Source organism: Rhinatrema bivittatum, chromosome 3, assembly GCF_901001135.1.
Source record: "Rhinatrema bivittatum chromosome 3, aRhiBiv1.1, whole genome shotgun sequence".
Taxonomy (NCBI): Eukaryota; Metazoa; Chordata; class Amphibia; order Gymnophiona; family Rhinatrematidae; genus Rhinatrema; species Rhinatrema bivittatum.
In genome coordinates, this window is record NC_042617.1 from 480,615,058 (window position 1) to 480,637,382 (window position 22,325).

At 42.1% G+C, this 22,325-nt stretch overlaps 1 protein-coding gene across 8 annotated transcripts in view; it reads right to left on the reverse strand.

Moving 5' to 3' along the window:
- Positions 1 to 2,270: 2,270 nt before the first annotated feature.
- The window catches only part of WDCP (WD repeat and coiled coil containing), a 119,754-nt gene continuing 99,699 nt past the window's right edge, over positions 2,271 to 22,325 (reverse strand). For 6 of the 8 annotated variants that reach the window (XM_029596012.1, XM_029596013.1, XM_029596014.1 and 3 more), the window contains 3 exons: positions 17,200 to 17,292; positions 6,157 to 6,280; positions 2,271 to 2,491 (listed from right to left, as the gene is read on the reverse strand). In XM_029596012.1, the coding sequence (XP_029451872.1) occupies positions 2,382 to 2,491; positions 6,157 to 6,280; positions 17,200 to 17,292 (327 nt within the window). In that variant the 3' untranslated portion in view covers positions 2,271 to 2,381. The remainder of the gene's footprint in view (positions 2,492 to 6,156; positions 6,281 to 17,199; positions 17,293 to 22,325) is intronic. The other 2 variants (XM_029596010.1, XM_029596016.1) reach the window with 2 other exon arrangements.

Here is a 22,325-nt window from a genome sequence, read left to right on the forward strand (position 1 = left end):
CCCACCCCACCCTGTGCCCACCCTCCTGCCTTTTATCATTCCTGAATCCTGTATATAACTACTATTTATGTTAAACTATTTATTCCACCTTCTCCTCCTCAATCTTTTAACCACTCTTTTTACTTAAGACATAACGAAATGCTTACCATGTTATCGTGTATATAGTTTCCATGTTATAATGTTAAATAGTTAATATACCATGTTATAATGTAAAATAGGGCGGACCAACCCCCCCCCCCCCCCCCCTATTTCTCAGTTCCCTGTAAACCGATGTGATATTTCGATTGAATGTCGGTATATAAAAGAAAATAAATAAAATAAAATAAATATATTCATTACACTTATAAACACATTTTTGTCTGGACCCTAAACAATTCAGAACAGCCAACCAAAACAAATACTGTACTGTGTATATAATACTTTTAGTTCTCCTACCCCCACTTTTTAAACAGCACTTTCCCTTTTTCACAGATAACAAAATGCAGATTCTTTTCCTAGGACACAGTACAGAAAATTGTTTGGTTTTGGAAAAAATGCAGCTAAAATTAATTTTGCAGTTCCAAATGTCCATACACTGCTGTACCAAACTATAATTAAGACTTCTGATTTTAGGTTTTAGCTAAGAACTCCTGATAAAATAGCCTGATACAAAAGAGTAGGTATTTATTAGATAAAACACCACTTTCCCTAGTACTCTCTCACCCCTCCTTTGCCTACCCTAGATCTTCCACTTTGTTTTTGTGCCTTTTCCATGATAACGACTCCTCAGCTACACAATTGACGTGAGCAGAATATTATCTGCACCATGAAAACATCAATAAACACTGATTTTTGGTACCCACAAAGAATCCCCAATTAGTTGGAAAATAAATCCTAAATTCACAAATTATAAACACCTACAATCAGAAACCCTAAATATAATCATAAAGAACCACAGGAATGCAGAACCACAGGAATGCAAAGTCTCACCCGAGAAGAGTGACTTTTAACTCATAAAGCATCAACATTTGAAATGCCTGGTTATTTCATTTATATTTGTTTTGTTTGCTGTACCATCTAATCTAGTCATTAACAAAATGTTCAGTAGAACTTCCTTTCTCCTTGGATCTCCTGAAAGTCACAGATGCTGCACAGTCATAAGAATAGACCCTACCGTTTAATTATAAAAATCTGGATCTAATGCTGAGTGCAGAAACTCAACAAAGACTGCAGACATTAGGTGACGTGAAACCCATCATATTTATAGGTTGTAATCAATCTTCTCCTACTAAGGAATTCTCTACCCATTGACCTCCACCTTCAAAATCTGTTTCCCCTCTGCAATCTACCTCCATTTCTTACTTTGTGGCTTGTCTCCTGGATAATTACTCAACTGTTTATTGACCTTGAGACAGTAACCGTTCCTGGTGTTCTTGTGATGTGCTCACTATGCGCCAAGCAGACAGGCTGGGAAGGGAAGAGACAGACACCTTTGGGAGGAAGAAGAGATGAGTGGGAAAGAGGACAGGCAGGCATAGGTGTGCAAACTGTGAAAGAGGCTGTAATGAGAGAGAGGAAAGACTTTTGAGAGAAAGCTGAGGAGGGGAGAGGCTGAGATAGCACTGGTTCATATATAAATAGGCAGCTTTTGGTGATAGGAAAGTAAGAGGCTGTATCTGAAAACTGAAAGGCTGAAACACAAACAGGTGGGAAGAATAATCAATCTGGAAAGTAAGAGGAGAGGCAGGCTGAGCAGAGGATAAGAAAAGAGTCTGAAAAAGACAGAAGGGAAGGAGAGAGAGCCTGCGGTACAAGAGCAGGAAGAAATACAGGTTAGGATATTAAGGGCAGAGCCTGAAAAGAGTGAGAGAGGAAATACAGGAGAGAAGTGCTTGCTGAAGCTCTGCTCATTTTTCTGGAGCTTAAAATATATGGATTCTCAAATCTTAAATACACATAGCTCCAAGATATGTAGGAGACTGGAAGATATGTGATGGAGAAGGGGAAAGAAGGAGAAGGGGAAAAAAAAACAAAAAAGGGAAAGAAAACAGATGAAAATAAAACATGAAAAAAAGCAGAAAGAATTGACACAAATGTTGAAAAAATATTTTATTTTTGAAAACAGAATATTAAAAAACTGAAAAATGTTCAATCAAAATTGTGTATACGAAGTAGTGCAAATTTATGGAAATGTGCTGAGAAATTCCAAGCTGTGCCATAAAATGTATCCATGAACTGCCACAGAACACCAGGATCCTTGGTTATAATTCACAGACATTAACAGATACCAGTCTTTTAAGAGACTCTTTATTGAGACACTAGATTAGCACATCCAGATTCTAACAGTTTATATGATGACGATGTGGGTGAACTCAGCAGCCATACTGATATCCAGCCCTTTGTCAGCCATCCAGCCTGGCACTTGGGTCTCTGATCATTATCTCCTGTTTGTCTTGAAATGTTAATGGAACAAAACCTTCACTGTCTGCTGTGAGGACAATCCATAAAGAACCTACAAAGAAAACACACATGAAATCAACTAATCATTTACAGCTGTCAACAAAATGACATCACTTAATAGGAAAGCACGAACCTGCCCTGTGATACACTGTGAGATGGGCAAATTACTGTAATTTCTATCATGGCTATGCAAATTACGGATATTGAGAACTTACCCGTGCAATGAATAACTACAATGCCCATGTAACTTCATTAGGGGAGAACACCAGAAAATGTTTCTCGCTCTCTTTCACACACCTAATGTTACACCTATAATACACCTCCACTTACTAGCTTGGTATTCTCTAATTTTGCTGCTTTATTTTGATCTTGACTTCACCTCCTAAAATTGCTCTTGGTGCCATGTCAGGAAGAGTTCTTTTTATTTGCCCCGGCACTGTTCATAATGGAATCAATTTGATGACTCAGCACTTTAAAAGTCTACAGCGTTCCCAACTAAACTCTGTGTCACTGTTAGTTGATTATGATGCAGTCCTGGTGTTCTAACACCTATCTTAGGGGGTCATTTTCTATCCCCATCGCATGTGAAAAGGGACTTTTCGCGTGCAATAGCTAGATAGGGGCAGAGTCGGCACCGGAAGAGGAGGAGTCGGGGCGTCGTCGGGATGGATACAGCTGAAACTTCGCTGGCGGCGATAAGGTAAGACCCGTTATCGCCGCCAGTAGTGCGCCCAATAGCGCCACCTTTCATGGTGGCGCTATTGGGTGTGAAAGCTGGCAGCAATAACACTGCAGTGGTGCAATCGCTGCCGGCTTTCACAGGCCCGCCCCCATTACTGTGGGATTCACAGACCTTTGCGCCGTTAGAAAATCCAGGCCTTAATACATTCTATAGGATAAAAAATACCAGACCATATTGGTAAGGGCTGGAATGGACTAACATTTATTTATTTATTTATTTATTTAGGTTCTTTTAATATACCGATGCTCAAGACCAAGTCTTATCGTACCGGTTTACAATGGAACAAGGGGAAACCATTTAACAACTGTATAGAAGATAAAAGTTACATTAAACAGGGAGCAAAAAACATGGGCTTGGAAGACAGGAAAGATATTAAGATATTATAACTGCAGATTACTGAAAGTTATACATCTCAAGGACATAGCGTTTGTTTATCAACAGTAACAGAGAAATCTTGTACAAGTTCGCAGTGTTTCTGAGTTAAAAACTATTTCTTTTCCTCAGCATGCTGGTTCAGTCATCCATTTTTATGATGTTCAGTCTCCTTCAACTCTAGACCAGCAAACTGGCAGGAAACTTGAGATGCTAGCCTTATGTCATTGCCTGTGACACCTACTACAGAAGGTAAGGAATTGCGGTTTTAGGTTCTGTACTTAATGCTACATTTCCTTTATTCTTAATGGAGCTTCAGCTTCTGGACTGTTTGACTTTGCTTGGATTCCCCACCTCATCCAGCACAGTACGTGATGGCACAAACAAGGTTTCAGTCAACCTTAAATCTGAGATTTTTTACTTGCAGAAGGTGCACACAACTCTTCAGGTAGAAGAGGCTAACTAATAAAAGCTGTTCTCTGTTAAAATGGGGTCTTGCTATTAGTCTGACATCCAAAAATGTAAGACTACTTCCAAATTTGGAGCTGTCACCTACTGAGTCACCACCACAGATGTGGTGCCCACCCTCACCACCTCCCCTCCCTCTGATTTGCTTTCCCCATCGTCCACCTCCTGCCTCAAGGGAGGGAAGCCTATGTAAAGGCTTCCCTCCACCCCACCTCTCTGCCAGACCCTACTGCCCCCCATTGCAGGCGCACAAGGTGTAAAATAACACACAGTGCTTGGGTGCAAGGATTTGTTGACAATAGGTTTGGCCAACAAACACAACTGAAAATAAGTTTATTCAAGCCTTCACCATTCCAAAGCAAAGTCAATTTAATGGCTTCTAATCCTGTCCTAAAGGCACACTTTATCAGTCTGGGTTTCAAGACATCTGTAATGAATAAAAACTGCAACATGCCACTTGCAGATTCTGCCGACAGTGGTAAGCCATTCACTATGTACACCTGCACCCCAGACCTGCTCCTCCCTGTACCTTACATATGCCCGTTTTATTTATTTATTTTTTAAAGGTTCTGTTGCATTAGGATGCACGCAGGCAAATTTCCTAGTCCAACAAAATATTTTTATCAATGGGTTTTAAGGGTTACCAATGTTTTTTCCACTATTTTTTCTTTACATGCAGTGATGCCTATAAAGCACCAATCAAATGAAGAAAAATAGTGTGAAACGCAAGCTGATTTGGTGATAAGCGCTGCACACTGCTGTACAGAAGACCCGAGTTCAATTCCCAGCCTCCTGGTCTTCTCCTCCTTGGGCCAGCCGGGGCTGGGGATGCTGTGGAGGCAGCACTCACAGACCTTGAGAGAAGCAAGTCTCAGTTATCGTGCAACAGTGATGCTCAGTGACTGGATTTACGACAGACAATTGCAGGAAGCCCTGATGTGAGGCTCCCAGCCAAAGACTGTCATAGCAATGACTGGGCTAGGTGCGGGGATATCACTTTAACTTGAAGGTGCGTCATCATCTGACCTGAACCCATGTATATAGTTTCTGATAGTGTTCTCCTGCTAGTCATACTAATAGTATTCTTTGACATTTATCCAGTTATTTATATGTTATGTATTGCTCTGTGTGCTTTCATTCGGCCTTCTCTTTTCTCTCTGGTCCCACTCCTTGTCCCTGTTTCATGTATTTTCCACCTTTGGTTCGAATGTAAACCGGTATGATGTACCCACTAATGCCGGTATAAAAAAGTTTTAAATAAAATAAATAAATAAATAAGGGAAAAGCCTATAACCCAATAAAGGCCAGTTTCAACTGAGCTGGAAGCTGAAATGAGGATGAAAATGCCAAGGCCAAAAAAATTTACAAAACATTGTTTGAAAGAATCTTAAGGTTAAGAAGGTCAAATGGTCTCAGTAATTTGGATCAATCACAACAGCTACTATTACATACTTGTGCTTACTAACAATAAACTACTATTAACTTACTTTAATCTTGATTGGCTCACCCATTTACAAACATTTTGAATCTGAGAAGTATGGGGTCATATAGAAACATGACAGCAGAAAAAGATCATACAGCTGTCTAATCTGCTCAGTTCTACAATCCCTATCCCCTACCATTCCCTCAGAGATCCTCTCGGCTTATCCCATGTTTTCTGGAATTCAGGTACCATCCTGATTTCACCACCTCAACAGGGAAACTGTTCCATATATCCATCACCCTTTCTGTAAATAAATACTTTCTTAGATTACTCCTTAGTCTATCTCTATTAACCCTCATCCTATGACCTCTTGTTTGAGTCTCCTTTCCATTGCAAGAGACCTACCTCCTGTGCATTGATACCTCTGAGGTATTTAAATGGCTCTATCATATCTTCCCTCTCTTGCCTTGCCTGTAGTGTATATATGTTTAGATCTTCAAGTCTGTCCTCATATGCTTTACAATGAAGATCATTGATCATGTTGGTAGCCACCCTCTGGACTGACTCCACCCTTTTTCTAGCCTTTAGAGGGTGTGGTCTCCAGGTATGAGGTCAATTGATTTGATGACCATATTTGAATTAGGATAATGACAACAACAAACTTCAATCTTTCCTTTTCAGGTACACTCTACCAAAATATTCCTGGATTTACCATGTTGCATTTCCACCAATGAGATCTTGAAAAGCTCTTGCACGGTACTCAGGCGAAGTTTACCATGGCAGAGAAGAAAACATCTCTTGTTTTCAATTCCAGTATATGTTGGCCGTTGATTCTTCTATCAGAATGAAAAATCTCATTAGGATATTGCTACTTAACTATTAAACAGCAATGCCTCCTACACACAGCAAAATTAAAAAAAACAAACAAACAAAAACCAACACACTAGGGGGTACAGAGGCCAAGTATTAGCAAGAAGACGAAGAAAAACCCTCAGAACCTATATAGTCCAGAGTGATCCCAGAAAAGAACCAAAAAAAATGAATCAGTTTTGTTTTCATTAAGAATCCAGAAAATGTGTCTGCTTCAACCACCAACTTTAAAAGCAGCCAGATGGTGAAAGTGAGTACTGACCATCTTGTCATACCTCTTCTCTCAATAAGACAGAATACAGCCATAGGATGATAAGCCAGGGGAGGTTTAATGCCTTGACCATTAGGAAACAAAATCTTTGCTGTAAACTTGAATTATACAAATTACAGTTATACAACCAAGAAAACGCTTGGTACAAAATACATGTAAAATGTTTTACATAACATTCTCCCCGGTTTTAAATTTATGACCCATTTTTGTTTTCTGCTAGGCAGGCCTATGGGAGAGCCACAGCACTTCACTGCATACCTTGGGTTTGCAAATGGAAGTGAGAGGGAGGCAAAAAAATACATAAAATAGGTGCAGGTGCCTTCACATACACACCTACAGGATGGGCTGCCCATTTCATCAAGCTCTTTTTTTTCTCAGCTTTTTGGGTGGGAAGAGATCCAAATGCAGGGTCTGAGCCATGAGCTGAGGCTGACTGCTGCTTGGTCCTTTGCCCAAAATTTCAGAGCTTGTACAATATGGGCAGTTAACACCCTGCCACCTATTCTCATTGGGGACACAAGGGTGTAATAACCAAGGAATAAACCTCCTGCAAAAAAGAAAATGAGATCAAGTTTTTATATGAAGGAGGAGAAATTTCTAGAACTTACAAGTGGAAAAGTCATGAGAGAATAATGATGGCTCCTCTCCATGTGTAACTAAGCTCTATATCTAATGTACATCTTTTATTTAAACAAAATGACCCTTCAGGTATTCAATGAACTACTAATCACAGTTATTTCCCTGTGAGTGTACTGAAACAGAGGGCCTTTGCAATCTCATTGCTAACTGTGCCAGGCCCCATCTCCTGTGGTAACTCACAGATTTTAAAGCAGGTAAAGCGCAGTTTGGGGCACATTTGTCAAAATTAGCATAGGTTGTATATGCAGAATATGCATAGAAAAGCAAATTTTATTTAAAAAATCATTGCACTTTTCAATATTTTTATAAAGTTTCCTAATTGTTGCTGTGTATGTTGGCTAACTTCTTTTTCCCTCTATTGTTTTATCCCTTTTACTTTCTCCCTCTCTTATTACACCCTCTTCCATGAGCCTCCAATTGTCTCTCCCCATCCCTTACTTTTTCCTCTCTTCCACAGCACTGGCAAACTTCTGAAAACTCAGGCACCATCCAAACTTTGTAAGAGTTAGGCAAAAATGGAGGATGGGGGCCTTGCACTTGGACTATGTGTTTTCTTTTTTTTAAATGTATCTTTCCTCCCTCTAGAAGCTGCATCTCCTCTGTGTGACCTCAGTCACAGTAGTTCCTCCTCTATGCAGCCCAGCATCGGGGGGGGGGGGGGGGGGCACCCCAGGACACAGCAGCTGGCTCCTCTCAGTAGCAACTCTTCTGTGAGGTTTGGGAGAGGGGGCTGCCCTAGGCAACAGGGACCAAAGTTTAGACAACCACAGTTATTCCACCTGTGTATCTCCAGTTCCTGCTCCCATCACTGATTTTTGCTCCTTCGTTTTCCCTCTTCACCTCCCTCCCCTCTTCATCAATCCCTTCTTTCTTGCACCATCTTGCTTCCCACCCTCTCTCTCTTTTGTTCCATCTTACCTGCCATGCCTGTCCGCTCTAATCTGCATGCCCCTTTCTCTCTTCCCCCTCTCTCCATTACTCCTCCTTATACCTTGGTCCCTCTCCTCTACTCACTGATCCTGTTGATACTCCGCTGCCATGCACTGCCAGATGTATTTCATTCTTTTGCAGTTTACCTTGAGAACAAATTATCGTGCTGATAAATTAACCAGTGCTGGCAGCAGTTGGGGGACAGGCCCGGGAGCAGCGTTGCTCAGGGTAGAGGAACACAGCGGTGACAGAAAAGGTGATGGGCCTAGACCTTCAGTACGGGATTTTAAACTGGCAGCCGTGTGCTGCAGCAAGGGGTAGATTCTAAAGCAGATTGCACAGCATCCCAACTGAGAGCCTTGACTTTTAACATAATCACTTACAAACTGCTTTAACTGGAGCTCGTCTGCTAGATCACTACATTCCTATTACAGAGCAGTTCTTAAAACGTTCTAAACATGCATATGCAAGGCTTCTGACGTGTACTTAATATTTGCATGAGATGGGCAAATACGGTGGCTATAGAAAGTGTATACCCCCTGCCAAAGTGTTTTGCTGGCTTATAGCCTGGAAATAGGCTGCTTGTTCCATGGAGCCACACAGCCTACCCCACAACTGCCAAGAGAAAAATTATTCCAGAAAACCTTTGAAAATGAAACGGAAATATAAACATGGAATGATTTGGTTGGATAGGTGTCCACGCCACCTTGCATTTCTGTTGCGAATTTAAAAAATACAGATTTTATCAAAATGGGGACGTACCTGGAAGAAGAACTGGAAGACTGGGGAAAAAATTTAAGAGGTGGAACAATAGTGGGCCAAGTTAAAAGGAGCTATTATAAAGGCAACATATCTAAAAGTAAACAAGAGTAAGAGGAAAAAGAAAACAATCTGGCCCTCTAAGAAGGTGGCTGAAAAAATAAAGGGAAAAAGAATAGCATTCAAGAGATTTAAAGGACCCCAAAAAAAGAAACACAGGGAAGAATATCTGTTAAAACTGAGGGAGACTAAGAAAGAAATAAGGAAAGCAAAAAGTCAAGCAGAGGAAAGGATGGCCAAAGTGGTAAAGTGAGGAGACAAAACATTTTTCAGATATATCAGTGAAAGAAGGGAGGTCAGAAATGGTACAGTGAAAATGAAAGGTGACAAGGAACAATGTGTAGAACGTAACGAAGAAATAGCAGAAATATTAAATAAATACTTCAGTTTGGAATTCACTAAAGAAGAGCCTGGAGAAGGACCTTTGCTGGTTAACAAGACCGTAGATGGGGATTGAGTAGACAAAACTCTGATTACAGATGAGAATGTATGGGAGGAGTGGACAAGGCCATGGGGCCGGATGAGATATACCCCAGGATACTGAGAGAGCTCAGATATGTGCTGGTGGGTCCGTTGAAGGACCTGTTCAATAGATCCCTGGAAACGGGAGTGGTGCCACGGGATCTGAGAAGAGTGGTGGTAGTCCTGCTTCACAAGAGTGGTAGCAGAAGGGAGGCCGTAAACTACAGGCCAGTTAGCCTCACCTTGGTGGTAGAAAAATTAATGGAGACTCTGTTGAAGGAAAGTATAGGGAACTATCTACAATCCAGTGGATTGCTGAACATGAGGCAGCATGGATTCACCACGGGAAGGTCCTGTCAGACAAATCTGATTGATTTTTTTGATTGGGTGACTAGTGAATTGGATCGAGGGAGCGCTCGATGTAATCCACTTGGATTTCAGCAAAGCTTTTGATACAGTCCCACATAGGAGGCTTGTGAATAAAATGAGAAGCTTGAGGGTGAGCACCAAGGTGGTGGTGTGGATTACAAACTGGTTGACTGAAAGGAGACAGTGTAAGTAAATGGAACTTACTCTGAATAGAAAACAGTGTTAAGAGTGCCACCACAGGGTTTGGTTTTGGGATCGGTTCTGTTCAATAACTATGTGAGCGACACTGCGGAAGGGACAGAAGGTAAAATTTGTCTATGTGTAGATGATAATAAGATCTGCAATAGAGTGGAAATGCCTGAAGGAGTACCGAGAATGAAAAGAGATTTAAGAAAGCTGAAAGAGTGGTCGAAGATTTGGCAGCTGGGATTCAATGCCAAGAAGTGCAGATTCATGCATCTGGGGTGCGGCAATCCAAAAGAGCTGTATGTGAAGGGGGTGAAAGACTGATGTGCACGGACCAAGAGAGGAAACTTGAGGTAATAGTATCTGGAGATCTGAAGATGGCGAATCAATGTGACAAGGCAATAGCTAAAGCCAGAAGAATGCGGGGCTATATAGAAAGAGGAATAATTAGTAAAAAGGTGATAATGCCCTTGTACAAGTCCTTGGTGAGACCTCACTTGGAGTATTGTGTTCAGTTCTGTAGTAATAATTCAAAAGGGACAAAGATAGGTTGGAGGTGGTCCATAGAAGAGCGACCAAAATGGTGTGGGGTCTGTATGAGAAGACCTATGAAGAGAAGCTGAAGGATCTGAATCTTCTGGAAGAGAGGTGGTGCAGGGGAGATATGATACAGACCTTCAGATACCTGAAAAGTTTTAATAATGTACATTCAACAACCCTTTTTCATTGGAAAGAAATCAGTAGAACTAGGGGTCATGAAATAAAACTCCAGAAAGGACTCAGAACCAATATCAGGAAACATTTCTTCATGCAGAGGTGGTGGATGCCTGGAAAGCTCTTCCTCCGGAGGTGGTAAAAATGAAAACAGTAAAAGAATTCAAAGGGGCATGGGATAAACACTATGGATCCCTAAAATCCAGAGGATGGAAATGAAGGAAAGAATGCATGAGGGTAACTTGCTGGTGTGGCAGTTACTACCCTTAACCAATAAGCCTTCATAATGATGATGCAACTCCATCATGGCTCTCTGCTTCAACAGAAGGGAGAAAAGGGGAATTGCATTCGAACAGCAACCGAGGGCCCTAACTTTTATGTTCTGGGGAAACAAATAAACATGGAGATAACTTGCTGATGGGGCAGTTATTCCCCTTAACCAATAAGCCTGATAGTTTGAAGCAACTGCAACATTGTTCTCTGCTTCAACGGCAAGGGGTAACGGGGAATTGGATTCAAACAGCAACCAATGAGGGCCTGTTATTGTTTGTAAGGTTTTGGGTGGACCCTTGGACACTGTGGCAGCTGACCACACCCACAGGGAGAAGTCCCGTGAGGGGCCACAGGTCTGGCTCAGCTTTAGGACACACCACACAGAATTATCTTTTATTAACAGAGTTGAGAAGCCACCAGAGGTGGCAGCAGTGAGTAGAGATGAAGCCCAGCTAGACTTGTAGTCCCTCAGGACACTGGAACAGTGATCCCTCAATAGCTGTGCTGTAGTGGAGAGAAAATGAGATAGTGAGTACAGTGGAGCATACACACGGTTCTGGTATGGAGCCTCACATACAGCGGTTTCTCCCGGAAGGTAACACAGAAGCTGGAATAGAGGCAGGCCCTCGAGGAGAGAGCACCTGGTTCCAGGGAACAGCTCTGAGAGTCTAGATGGTAACTCACTGATGGTGTAGGCAGCGGTTTCTTCCAAGCAGAAGTGAGCTCAGGCAGCGAGTTTGGGAACATGGGCCCTCGAGGAGCGAGTACCGGTTCCAGACAGCGAAGAAAAGAGAGAGGCACCCGAAGAGCGGGTACCCCGATAGAGTAAGTCCAACAAGGAGAGGCAGAGTAGCTAGGTATGGAGAGCGAATCCCATCCGTAAGGAGTCCCTTGCTAACTCGATTAGCTAGCAAACAGAGTAGGCTTTTGTATCTGCGATGCGTGACGTCATCACAGAGGGACGCCCCTGAGGTTCGTGCCAAAGAAGGAATAAGAAGCAGGGCCACGCGGCGCGTGCACCCTATGGCAGCTGAACAACATGGCGGGATGCAGCGCCCAAGCCGGACTGAGGATGCCGGAGAGGACGGAAGGCAAACGCTGCGGCAGCCAGATGTCCATCAACCACGGGAGGAGTCGCCAAAGAGGTAAGGAGGGCGGAGTGGAGACATCGGGCAGCGACAGTCGTAACAGGGCCCTGACTTTTTCGGCTTGGGAAACTGATAAACATGGGGGTAACTTGCACAGTGCAGCAGACACTACCATAAGCTTGTTGGGCAGCTTGGATGGACCATCTGGTCCTTTTCTGCCACCATTTCTATGTTATGTTTCTGTGTTACCTCAGTTAATAAGGGTTTTCCTTTTCTTTGTCTCCATCATTTAGCCACAAGGAATTGTCCGTTTATCCCATGCCCTTTTAAATTCTATTACTGTCTTTGTCTTCACGACCTACACTGGGAGGGCATTCCATGCATCAACTACCCTTTCCATGAACAAATACTTCCTGAGGTTAGGGTCCTAACTTGACCTCCTTGTAGTTTCACATTATAACCCCTTGTTCTACAGTTTTCCATTCATCGAAAAAAGGTTTGATTCCTGTGAATTATTAATACCTTTCAGGTATTCAAAAAGTCTGTTTATCGTATCACCCTTGTCTCTCCTCTCTTCCAATGTATACATCTTTAGATCCTTCAATCTCATAACTCTTTTGGTGAAGACACCACACTATTTTGGTTACCTCTCTATCCTTTTTGAGATGTGGTCTCCAGCACTGAACTCAGTACTACTGATAAAGCCCCTCTTCAGGTTACTGGTGAGGCCTCATCACATTCTTTGTCCCCTATTTTCAGATCATCAGATACTATCACCCTGAAGTCTCTCTCACAGTCCTTGCCCATCAGACGTTTGCTCCCATCACGTAAGCTCTTTTGGATTTCTGCATCCCAAATGAGAACTGAGTTAAGGCTAACCGGCCTGTAGTTTCCGATTCCTCCCTGCTACCATTCTTGTGAAGTGGGACCATCACTGCTTTTCTTCAATCTTGCGGCACCATTTCCTATTTTCAAAGATCCATTGCACTTTCAGCGGACCCACCAGCACTTCTCTGAACTCCATTATCCTGGGATGTATCTCTTTCAGCCCCATGCCTTGTCCACTTAAGAACACAAGAATTTTCTATACTGGGTCAGACCGAGGGTCTGTCAAGCTCAGTATTCTGTTTCCAACAGTGGCCAATTCAGATCACAAATACTTGGCAAGATCCCAAACAGTAAACAGAACCTATGCTGCTATTGTGCAGTGATAAGTAGTGGTTATTTCTTAAGTGCACTTGGTTAATAACAGTTTATTAACTTCTCCTCCAGGAGCTTATCCAAACCTTTTTTAAACCCAGCTACGCTAACTGACTTAACCACATCCTCCAGCAATTAATTCCAGAGCTTAATTTGCATTGCGTTACAAATAATTTTCTCTCAACTGTATTATGCTTGTTGTTCTGTCATAGATGCATAATAAACTAAATTAAATCAAGTAAACAATGCATAGAACTTTGAAATGTTTGTATGCCAATGCCAGAAATATAAGAAGTAAGATGGGAGAATTAGAATGTATAGAGGTGAATGATGACATAGACTTAATTGGCATCTCAGAGACATGGTGGAAAGAGGATAACCAATGGGACAGTGCTATACCGGGGTACAAATTATATCGCAATGATAGAGAGGAGCACTCGGGAGGAGGTGTGGCGCTTTATGTCTGGGATGGCATAGAATCCAACAGGATAAACATCCTGCAAGAGACTAAATACAAAATTGAATCTTTATGGGTAGAAATCCCTTGTGTGTCGGGGAAGACTATAGTGATAGGGGTATACTACCGTCCACCTGGTCAAGATGGTGAGACGGACAGTGAAATGCTAAGAGAAATTAGGGAAGCTAACCAAATTGGTAGTGCAGTAATAATGGGAGACTTCAATTACCCCAATATTGACTGGGTAAATGTATCATCGGGTCACGCTAGACAGATAAAGTTCCTGGATGGAATAAATGATAGCTTTATGGAGCAATTGGTTCAGGAACCGACGAGAGAGGGAGCAATTTTAGATCTAATTCTCAGTGGAGCACAGGACTTGGTGAGAGAGGTAACGGTGGTGGGGCCGCTTGGCAATAGTGATCATAATATGATCAAATTTGATTTAATGACTGGAAGTGGAACAGTGTGCAAATCCAAGGCTCTCGTGCTAAACTTTCAAAAGGGAAACTTTGATAAAATGAGAAAAATTGTTAGAAAAAAACTGAAAGGAGCAGCTACAAAAGTAAAAAATGTCCAAGAGGCGTGGTCATTGTTAAAAAATACCATTCTAGAAGCACAATCCAGATGTATTCCACACATTAGAAAGGTGGAAAGAAGGCAAAACAATTACTGGCATGGTTAAAAGGGGAGGTGAAAGTAGCTATTTTAGCCAAAAGATCTTCATTCAAAAATTGGAAGAAAGATCCAACAGAAGAAAATAGGATAAAGCATAAACGTTGGCAAGTTAAATGTAAGACAGGCTAAGAGAGAATTTGAAAAGAAGTTGGCTGTAGAGGCAAAAACTCACAGTAATAACTTTTTTAAATATATCCGAAGCAGAAAGCCTGTGAGGGAGTCAGTTGGACCGTTAGATGATCAAGGGGTTAAAGGGGCACTTAGAGAAGATAAGGCCATCGCGGAAAGATTAAATGATTTCTTTGCTTCAGTGTTTACTGAAGAGGATGTTGGGGAGGTACCCGTAATGGAGAAGGTTTTCATGGGTAATGATTCAAATGGACTGAATCAAATCACGGTGAACCTAGAAGATGTGGCAGGCCTGATTGACAAACTGAAGAGTAGTAAATCACCTGGACCGGATGGTATACACCCCAGAGTTCTGAAAGAACTAAAAAATGAAATTTCAGACCTATTAGTAAAAATTTGTAACTTATCATTAAAATCATCCATTGTACCTGAAGACTGGAGGATAGCAAATGTAACCCCAATATTTAAAAAGGGCTCCAGGGGCGATCCGGGAAACTACAGACCGGTTAGCCTGACTTCAGTGCCAGGAAAAATAGTGGAATGTGTTCTAAACATCAAAATCACAGAACATATAGAAAGACATGGTTTAATGGAACAAAGTCAGCATGGCTTTACCCAGGGCAAGTCTTGCCTCACAAATCTGCTTCACTTTTTTGAAGGAGTTAATAAACATGTGGATAAAGGTGAACCAGTAGATATAATATACTTGGATTTTCAGAAGGCGTTTGAGAAAGTTCCTCATGAGAGGCTTCTAGGAAAAGTAAAATGTCATGGGATAGGTGGTGATGTCCTTTCATGGATTGCAAACCGGCTAAAAGACAGGAAACAGAGAGTAGGATTAAATGGACAATTTTCTCAGTGGAAGGGAGTGGACAGTGGAGTGCCTCAGGGATCTGTATTGGGACCCTTACTTTTCAATATATTTATAAATGATCTGGAAAGAAATACGACGAGTGAGATAATCACATTTGCAGATGACACAAAATTGTTCAGAGTAGTTAAAACTCAAGCAGATTGTGATAAATTGCAGGAAGACCTTGTGAGACTGGAAAATTGGGCATCCAAATGGCAGATGAAATTTAATGTGGATAAATGCAAGGTGATGCATATAGGGAAAAATAACCCATGCTATAATTACACAATGTTGGGTTCCATATTAGGTGCTACAACCCAAGAAAGAGATCTAGGCGTCATAGTGGATAACACATTGAAATCGTCGGTTCAGTGTGCTGCGGTAGTCAAAAAAGCAAACAGAATGTTGGGAATTATTAGAAAGGGAATGGTGAATAAAATGGAAAATGTCATAATGCCTCTGTATCGCTCCATGGTGAGACCGCACCTTGAATACTGTGTACAATTCTTGGCGCCGCATCTCAAAAAAGATATAATTGTGATGGAGAAGGTACAGAGAAGGGCTACCAAAATGATAAGGGGAATGGAACAACTCGCCTATGAGGAAAGACTAAAGAGGTTAGGACTTTTCAGCTTGGAGAAGAGACGACTGAGGGGGGATATGATAGAGATGTTTAAAATCATGAGAGGTCTAGAACGGGTAGATGTGAATCGGTTATTTACTCTTTCGGATAGTAGAAAGACTAGGGGGCACTCCATGAAGTTAGCATCGGAGAAAGTTCTTTTTTACTCAATGCACACTTAAACTCTGGAATTTGTTGCCAGAGGATGTGGTTAGTGCAGTTAGTATAGCTGTGTTTAAAAAAGGATTGGATAAGTTCTTGGAGGAGAAGTCCATTACCTGCTATTAAGTTCGCTTAGAGAATAGCCACTGCCATTAGCAATGGTAACATGGAATAGACTTAGTTTTTTTATACTTGCCAGGTTCTTATGGCCTGGATTGGCCACTGTTGGAAACAGGATGCTGGGCTTGATGGACCCTTGGTCTGACCCAGTATGGCATTTTCTTATGTTCTTATGTCAATTTTTCATGAGGCACAGATGGCAAGACATACAGTAATGCTTGAGAATGTTACAATGTGCAGTGGAGTCAACAACACACAAACTAGGATGAAGTAAAACTATTAAAAAAAAAAAAAAAATCATTCAAAACATTTTTTTTTATTTAAAAGCAAAATGTCAGCACTGTTTCCATTCCTTAAACATTTGGAAAGTATAATACCATCTCCAGCCTGTCTCTTCCAAGCATTTTCAAAACGTTCCCAGCCCTTGGTCAAACACCAATACTGAAATCATTTAGGGCCTGAATTACTAAAGCGTTTTCCTATCCTGCGTCTAATGGGAAAAATCTTAGTAAATCTGGTCCTTAATGTACACCATGTAGTACCATTGACTGACTTTATTCTTTGGAAGGTTTTAGGAAACTGCTCGGGAATTGAAATGTAATGATTTTAACAGACCATCTCTGCACAGATAAAACTGATATAAAATCTGTTAACTCCACCTAAGCTGGTACATAGAAATAAAAGGACAATAAATCCTAGGGGCTACTTTTATAATCTGACAGCTTTAATACATTTGTGACCAGCCTTTGAGAGTTTTATGCCCCTTATCAGGTAAGTCCCTGGAGTGAGTACAACTCTTGAAAGGCAGTCATAAATCTATTCAGGAGTCCAATATAAAAAATAGCACCTACACTTTGTCTGCTGACATTTCTTCATATTAAAGTGCACTAATAAAGCAACTGCTCTACTTTACCGAAGTGGAAGATCTCAAATTGCAGCAGTTGGAAACAGCTACATCTGAAGAATCATCCTGGGATGTCTGGACATCTCCTAAAGGTATCTCAACCTAAAAAATGATACCATTTATTTATTGTGCATTTAGCTCATGCCTTTTCATTGGTCTCTCCAGGACCAATATAGCCACTAGAACACCAATTTACAGTATGAAAAATAATTTGCTATTTTTAAATCAAAATGTCATATCTATATGGCATGTTAATTTTACTACTTTGAAGAGATTAACAAAATACATAATGGCTGACTGCAAGATACAAGGTTTTATTTTTGCTGCATTCTTAGGGAGGATTTCCTTATCTCAATGTAGTTCTTTCACACAAGTCATGTAATCCCCTCCTAAACTCATGGGATCACGGAGCATAAAACCTTTATCTAATGGCCAACCATTATGTAGTCACTTGATGTAGAACTTTAGGCACTGCTCTAGAACTGGAATGCAGTGATGTAACATCTCTCTGGCCAATAAAATGTAGATATGTACTAGAATTTTGGAAGCAGGAACTCCTAAGTCAAGCATGGGAAACAAACTGCTAGCCAAAACGGGATTACGGGCTTATATTGTTCATGTTGGAATTATTTACCATTAGAATAGGTGACATTTGTACAGTGTTACATCATCCAATTCAGGAATTAATCAACTGAAGGCGGCAATTTCACCGAAACACTAGTGTTGAGTTTCCCATTGGATCTATTTTGCAACAACACTGGATTGCAGCTTCCATCTATTGGGCTTTGTTGGACACTGGATCTCAAACAATATACTATAGGATAAGTGATCTTTTTTTTTCTTTTTTTTTTCTGGGTTTTGGACAACCTTTTTTTTTTTTTTTTTTTGCATCAAGGCTGAATGATTTCTACCACATTTTGTCACATATTACTCCTGGGGGAATTCTGCACAGAGGAATTTAAAATTCTGCAAAGTTCTGCATACTTTATATTGGTTAAAATAACATCACAGTCTTTAAGTAATTAATTTACAATGTAATATAGAAAAGTTATTACTCAAAGATGCAGAGTTTAAAATATTTTTAGAATTCCCTTAGAAGCTCACTTCAAAAGTGGCCCTTCCATCTCTCTCCCTACTCCCCTAGCCAGATCTCTTTCACTCTGCCCTCTTAGGCCCCAACTCCACTCTCCACTATCTCTCCCCTCCCACTCCAGGATCAACTTCTTCCACTATTCCTACCCCCCCCCCCCCCAGCCCTCCACTCCCACAATTTAACCCCTCTCATACAGCTCCTCACACTGGATCCCTTCTGACCCTCTCATAAACACACACACACACACACATACACTCTCACATAGGCTCCCTCTCTCTACTGCATGCACACACACACACACATGCACGCACCAACTGTACCTCCCCCATAAAGGCTCTCTCTCACACTCCCTCACAGAGGATCTCTCAGTCTTACTTACACAGACACACACACACATACACTCCCTCACACAGGCACTCTCTGTCCTCCTCTCTCTCACACACACACCTTCACACAAGCTCCCTGTCCTCTCTCTCACACACACATTCTCATTCAAGCTCCCTGTCCTCTCTCTCACACACACATTCTCACTCAAGCTCCCTGTCCTTCTCTCACACACACCCTTACACAAGTTCCCTCTCCCTCCTGCACATACACACCCCTCACGCAGGTGCCCTCTGTTAAATATTCACCCACCCTCACCCAGGTTCCCTCTCTCTCATACACTCTCACATAGGCTACATCTCTCTTTCACACATATACTTGCTCACAGGCTCCAACTCTTGCCGCTTGTCACACACAAACTCCTTCGCACAGGCTCCCTCTTTCTCACACACAATCCCTCACACATACATACAGGAAATCTCTCATTCATATACACAGTCCCTCACATACGCTCCCTCTCTCTCTCACACTCCTACACACAAGCAGGCCCTCACAAGCACACTTCCTCTCTCACACAGGCTCATGAGCTTTTTTGCCTCTCACACTGGGCCTTCTGATCTTAGCTATGGGCAGGATGGAAAAAAGGTGTAGTTATTTCCAGCATTAAAACCACGCAATAGAGCCCCTCATTTTCATAAATCCAACCCAAACTTCTCCCTAATCCCACCCCTTCCCAAAATTAGAATTTATGCCATGCGATACTGCTATTATCGCATGTGTTATGGTGTTAAAAGCATGCATTAATGCGTTATCGCGTGCGTTAACGCCATAACCCATTTTGATGAATGCCCTATTAGATTGTAAGCCCTATGGGGATAGGGAAATACCTACAGTACCTGAATGTAATCTGCTTTCAAGTGCCGAAAAGCGGAATATAAATTCATTAAATACAGAAAGTATATCCCCTAGTCTAGGCCTTCCAGCTAGCTGCATCAGGGAGCAGAAGAGCAGAAGAGTGTGTGTGTGTGTGTGGGGGGGGGGGGGAGAACAGGTCAGTGCCACAGCTGCCTGCAGTGAAGTTATTCTTTACTTCATTCCCCACCACCTGCTTTTGCCCCTCCAGCCAGCAGGAGTCAGCTCTCAGCACTTCTTACCTGCAGCTGCTGCCTCCTTTGCAGGCTTCCCTCTGCAACTGGAACTGCAAGACTCACTAGCTCTGTTCCCAATGCAGAGGGAAGTCTGCAGAGGAGGCAGGAGCAGATAAGACGAGCTGCTCCCCCAACTCCTGTTGGCTGCAAGCAACCACAATGTGAGGGGGTGTGCACTATGGCCAGATGGGGGGGCAAGAGGATCACCTGGAAAGGGTATGGAGAGAAGGGATCAAGTAGGGTTATGGGGGGTGGGTGGGAACAGATGATTGCACCCAACAGTGAAAAAGGTAGGGAAGATGATTGTGCAAGAGGTGGGTGTGGAGGGAAGAAATGATTGCACCAAGGGGGGGGGGGGGGGGCGCGGGGGCGGGGCGGGGGAGGAGAAAAGCGAACTCCGTGCCATGGGTATCCCGATGTGAAAAAAGTTGGGACCCACCATTTTAAAAGGACCTGCTAAAAAAAAAAAAAAAAAGCAATAAATTAGCATAGCAATCGGGTAAGAAAGAACAAACAAGAGAAAATGAAAATAGGGCAGAGAAAGGACAGAAAGAGAGAATGTCAGATAAAGAATGCGAGGCCCATCTAATCTGCCTATTCTGAAGCACCACAGAACTTGGCCAATCTCAAGCTTTACCCTCACAACCTCGATCTATGAACTTCTATTTATCCCAGGCTTTTCTGAATTCTGTTACTGTTTTAGCTTCCTCTGCCTCCAGTGAGAGATTACTGCATATATCCACCACCTTTTCTGTGAAGAAGTTATTTATTTCTAGAGCCAGTCTTTAAGTCTTATATCATGATGCCTAGTTCTAGGACCTATTTTCCACTGAAAATGTCTTGGTACTTGTGTATTTACATATTTAAAACATTTGAAGATCTCTATATTATATCCCCTCTAAGACTGTACCTATTTAGGTCATTCTAGTTCCATTTTATAGGGCTTAGGATGCACCATTTTGGTAGCCCTTCGCTGGACTGCGTCCAATCTGTCTGTATGCGTTGGAGATACAGCTTCCAGAACTGGACACATTAATTCAGATGAGGCCTCTACAATGCTCTGGACAGACATATTATCACCTCTTTTCTACTGGGTACACCTCTCCCTATGCAATCTAACACCCTTCCAGCAGTGGCCACTGCTTGGTGCACTGTTCTCTATCTTAAGATCAATAGATATGATCATCCGGGTAAATAAGAAACAGCTGTTTACCCTTTCAAACAACACTAGGACTAAGGGACACTCCATGACATTAGCAACTGGCAGATTTAAAATAAAGTCATAGGAAGTATTTTTCACTCAGCGCACAATGAAGCTATGGACTCTGTTGCCAGAGGATATGGTCAAGGCAACTAACAGTGGGGTTCAAAATAGGATTGGACAAATTATTTAAGGAAAAATTCATTAGTAGTTATTAGCCAGGTAGAATTGGGAAAGCTGGCGTTTATCCCTGGGAGTGATATACAAGAAATAGATTATTGGGGATCTGCTGGGTACTTGTGACCTGGACTGGCCACTGTCTGAGACCTTGGTCTGCCCCAGCAAACAACATAAGTTCATTCTAAAATCTCACTCCTGTTTGTTGCACAGCAGTAGTTCACCCTGCATAAAATACTGCTCTTGAATGTCTGCACCTCAAATGCACAACTCTATTAAATGCCTAAATTTTCAACCACTCCTCAAGCTCTTGGATCACTCCTCATTTTTTCCTCTCCTTCTGGTGTCCATCCTGTTGCAGATCTCTGTATCAGCTGAACACAGAAACGTCTGGTAAAATTAATATAAAATGGGGTAATTAAGAGAGGCCATACCAGTTGCGATGCCACAATAAAAGAAAAATATGCGATAGTAAGTATGAAATGAATATAGACAAGAAAGAAAGCCAATACAGATCTTAACGAAGAAGAGAATTTAATAAATGTCCCCAACACCTCCATTATTAGTTGAAAGGCCATTAAAAATGGTGGTATAAAACGTGGTGCCAACCACTCCCCATCTCCCCTCCCATGCCTCCGTTTTCCTTGCACATTTTCACTGGATCCCGCATCAGCTTCTGTTCTGTCCCAGTCAGTGGAGCCTGGCCTACCTGAGAGCCACACTGCACTGTTCTCCTTTCATTGTCTCAGTTCCCCTGCAACCACAGTGCTGGCCTCTCTGCTGGTGCTGCCTCTTTTGTGGCCTGCTTTCTGCCAGCTATGGCACTCGATGTTCCTCGTCGCTGCTGTGTCCTGAAATTTGGAGGTCCGACAGCAAGGTGGTGTACTGAGGCTGCACAGTCCACCACGCCGCTGACAAACCCCAGATGCACACACAGAGATGATGTACCTGTGCATGCACTGACAATACTGTGTGCACATATGCATGTCACTGTGCGTGGAGGGAGGGGCAAAAGATGCAGAACCAGTGGCTGACTCAGTAACATCAGGATGTGTGTGGAGTCAGGGGAAGGAACATGCAGCATATGCCCATGGTGGGCACCAAGAGACAAATCACCACCTATACACAAATGTCTTATTTCTAGGAAGGACTGGGAGTCTTTACAAACGCATACACAGACTGATAAAAGTAT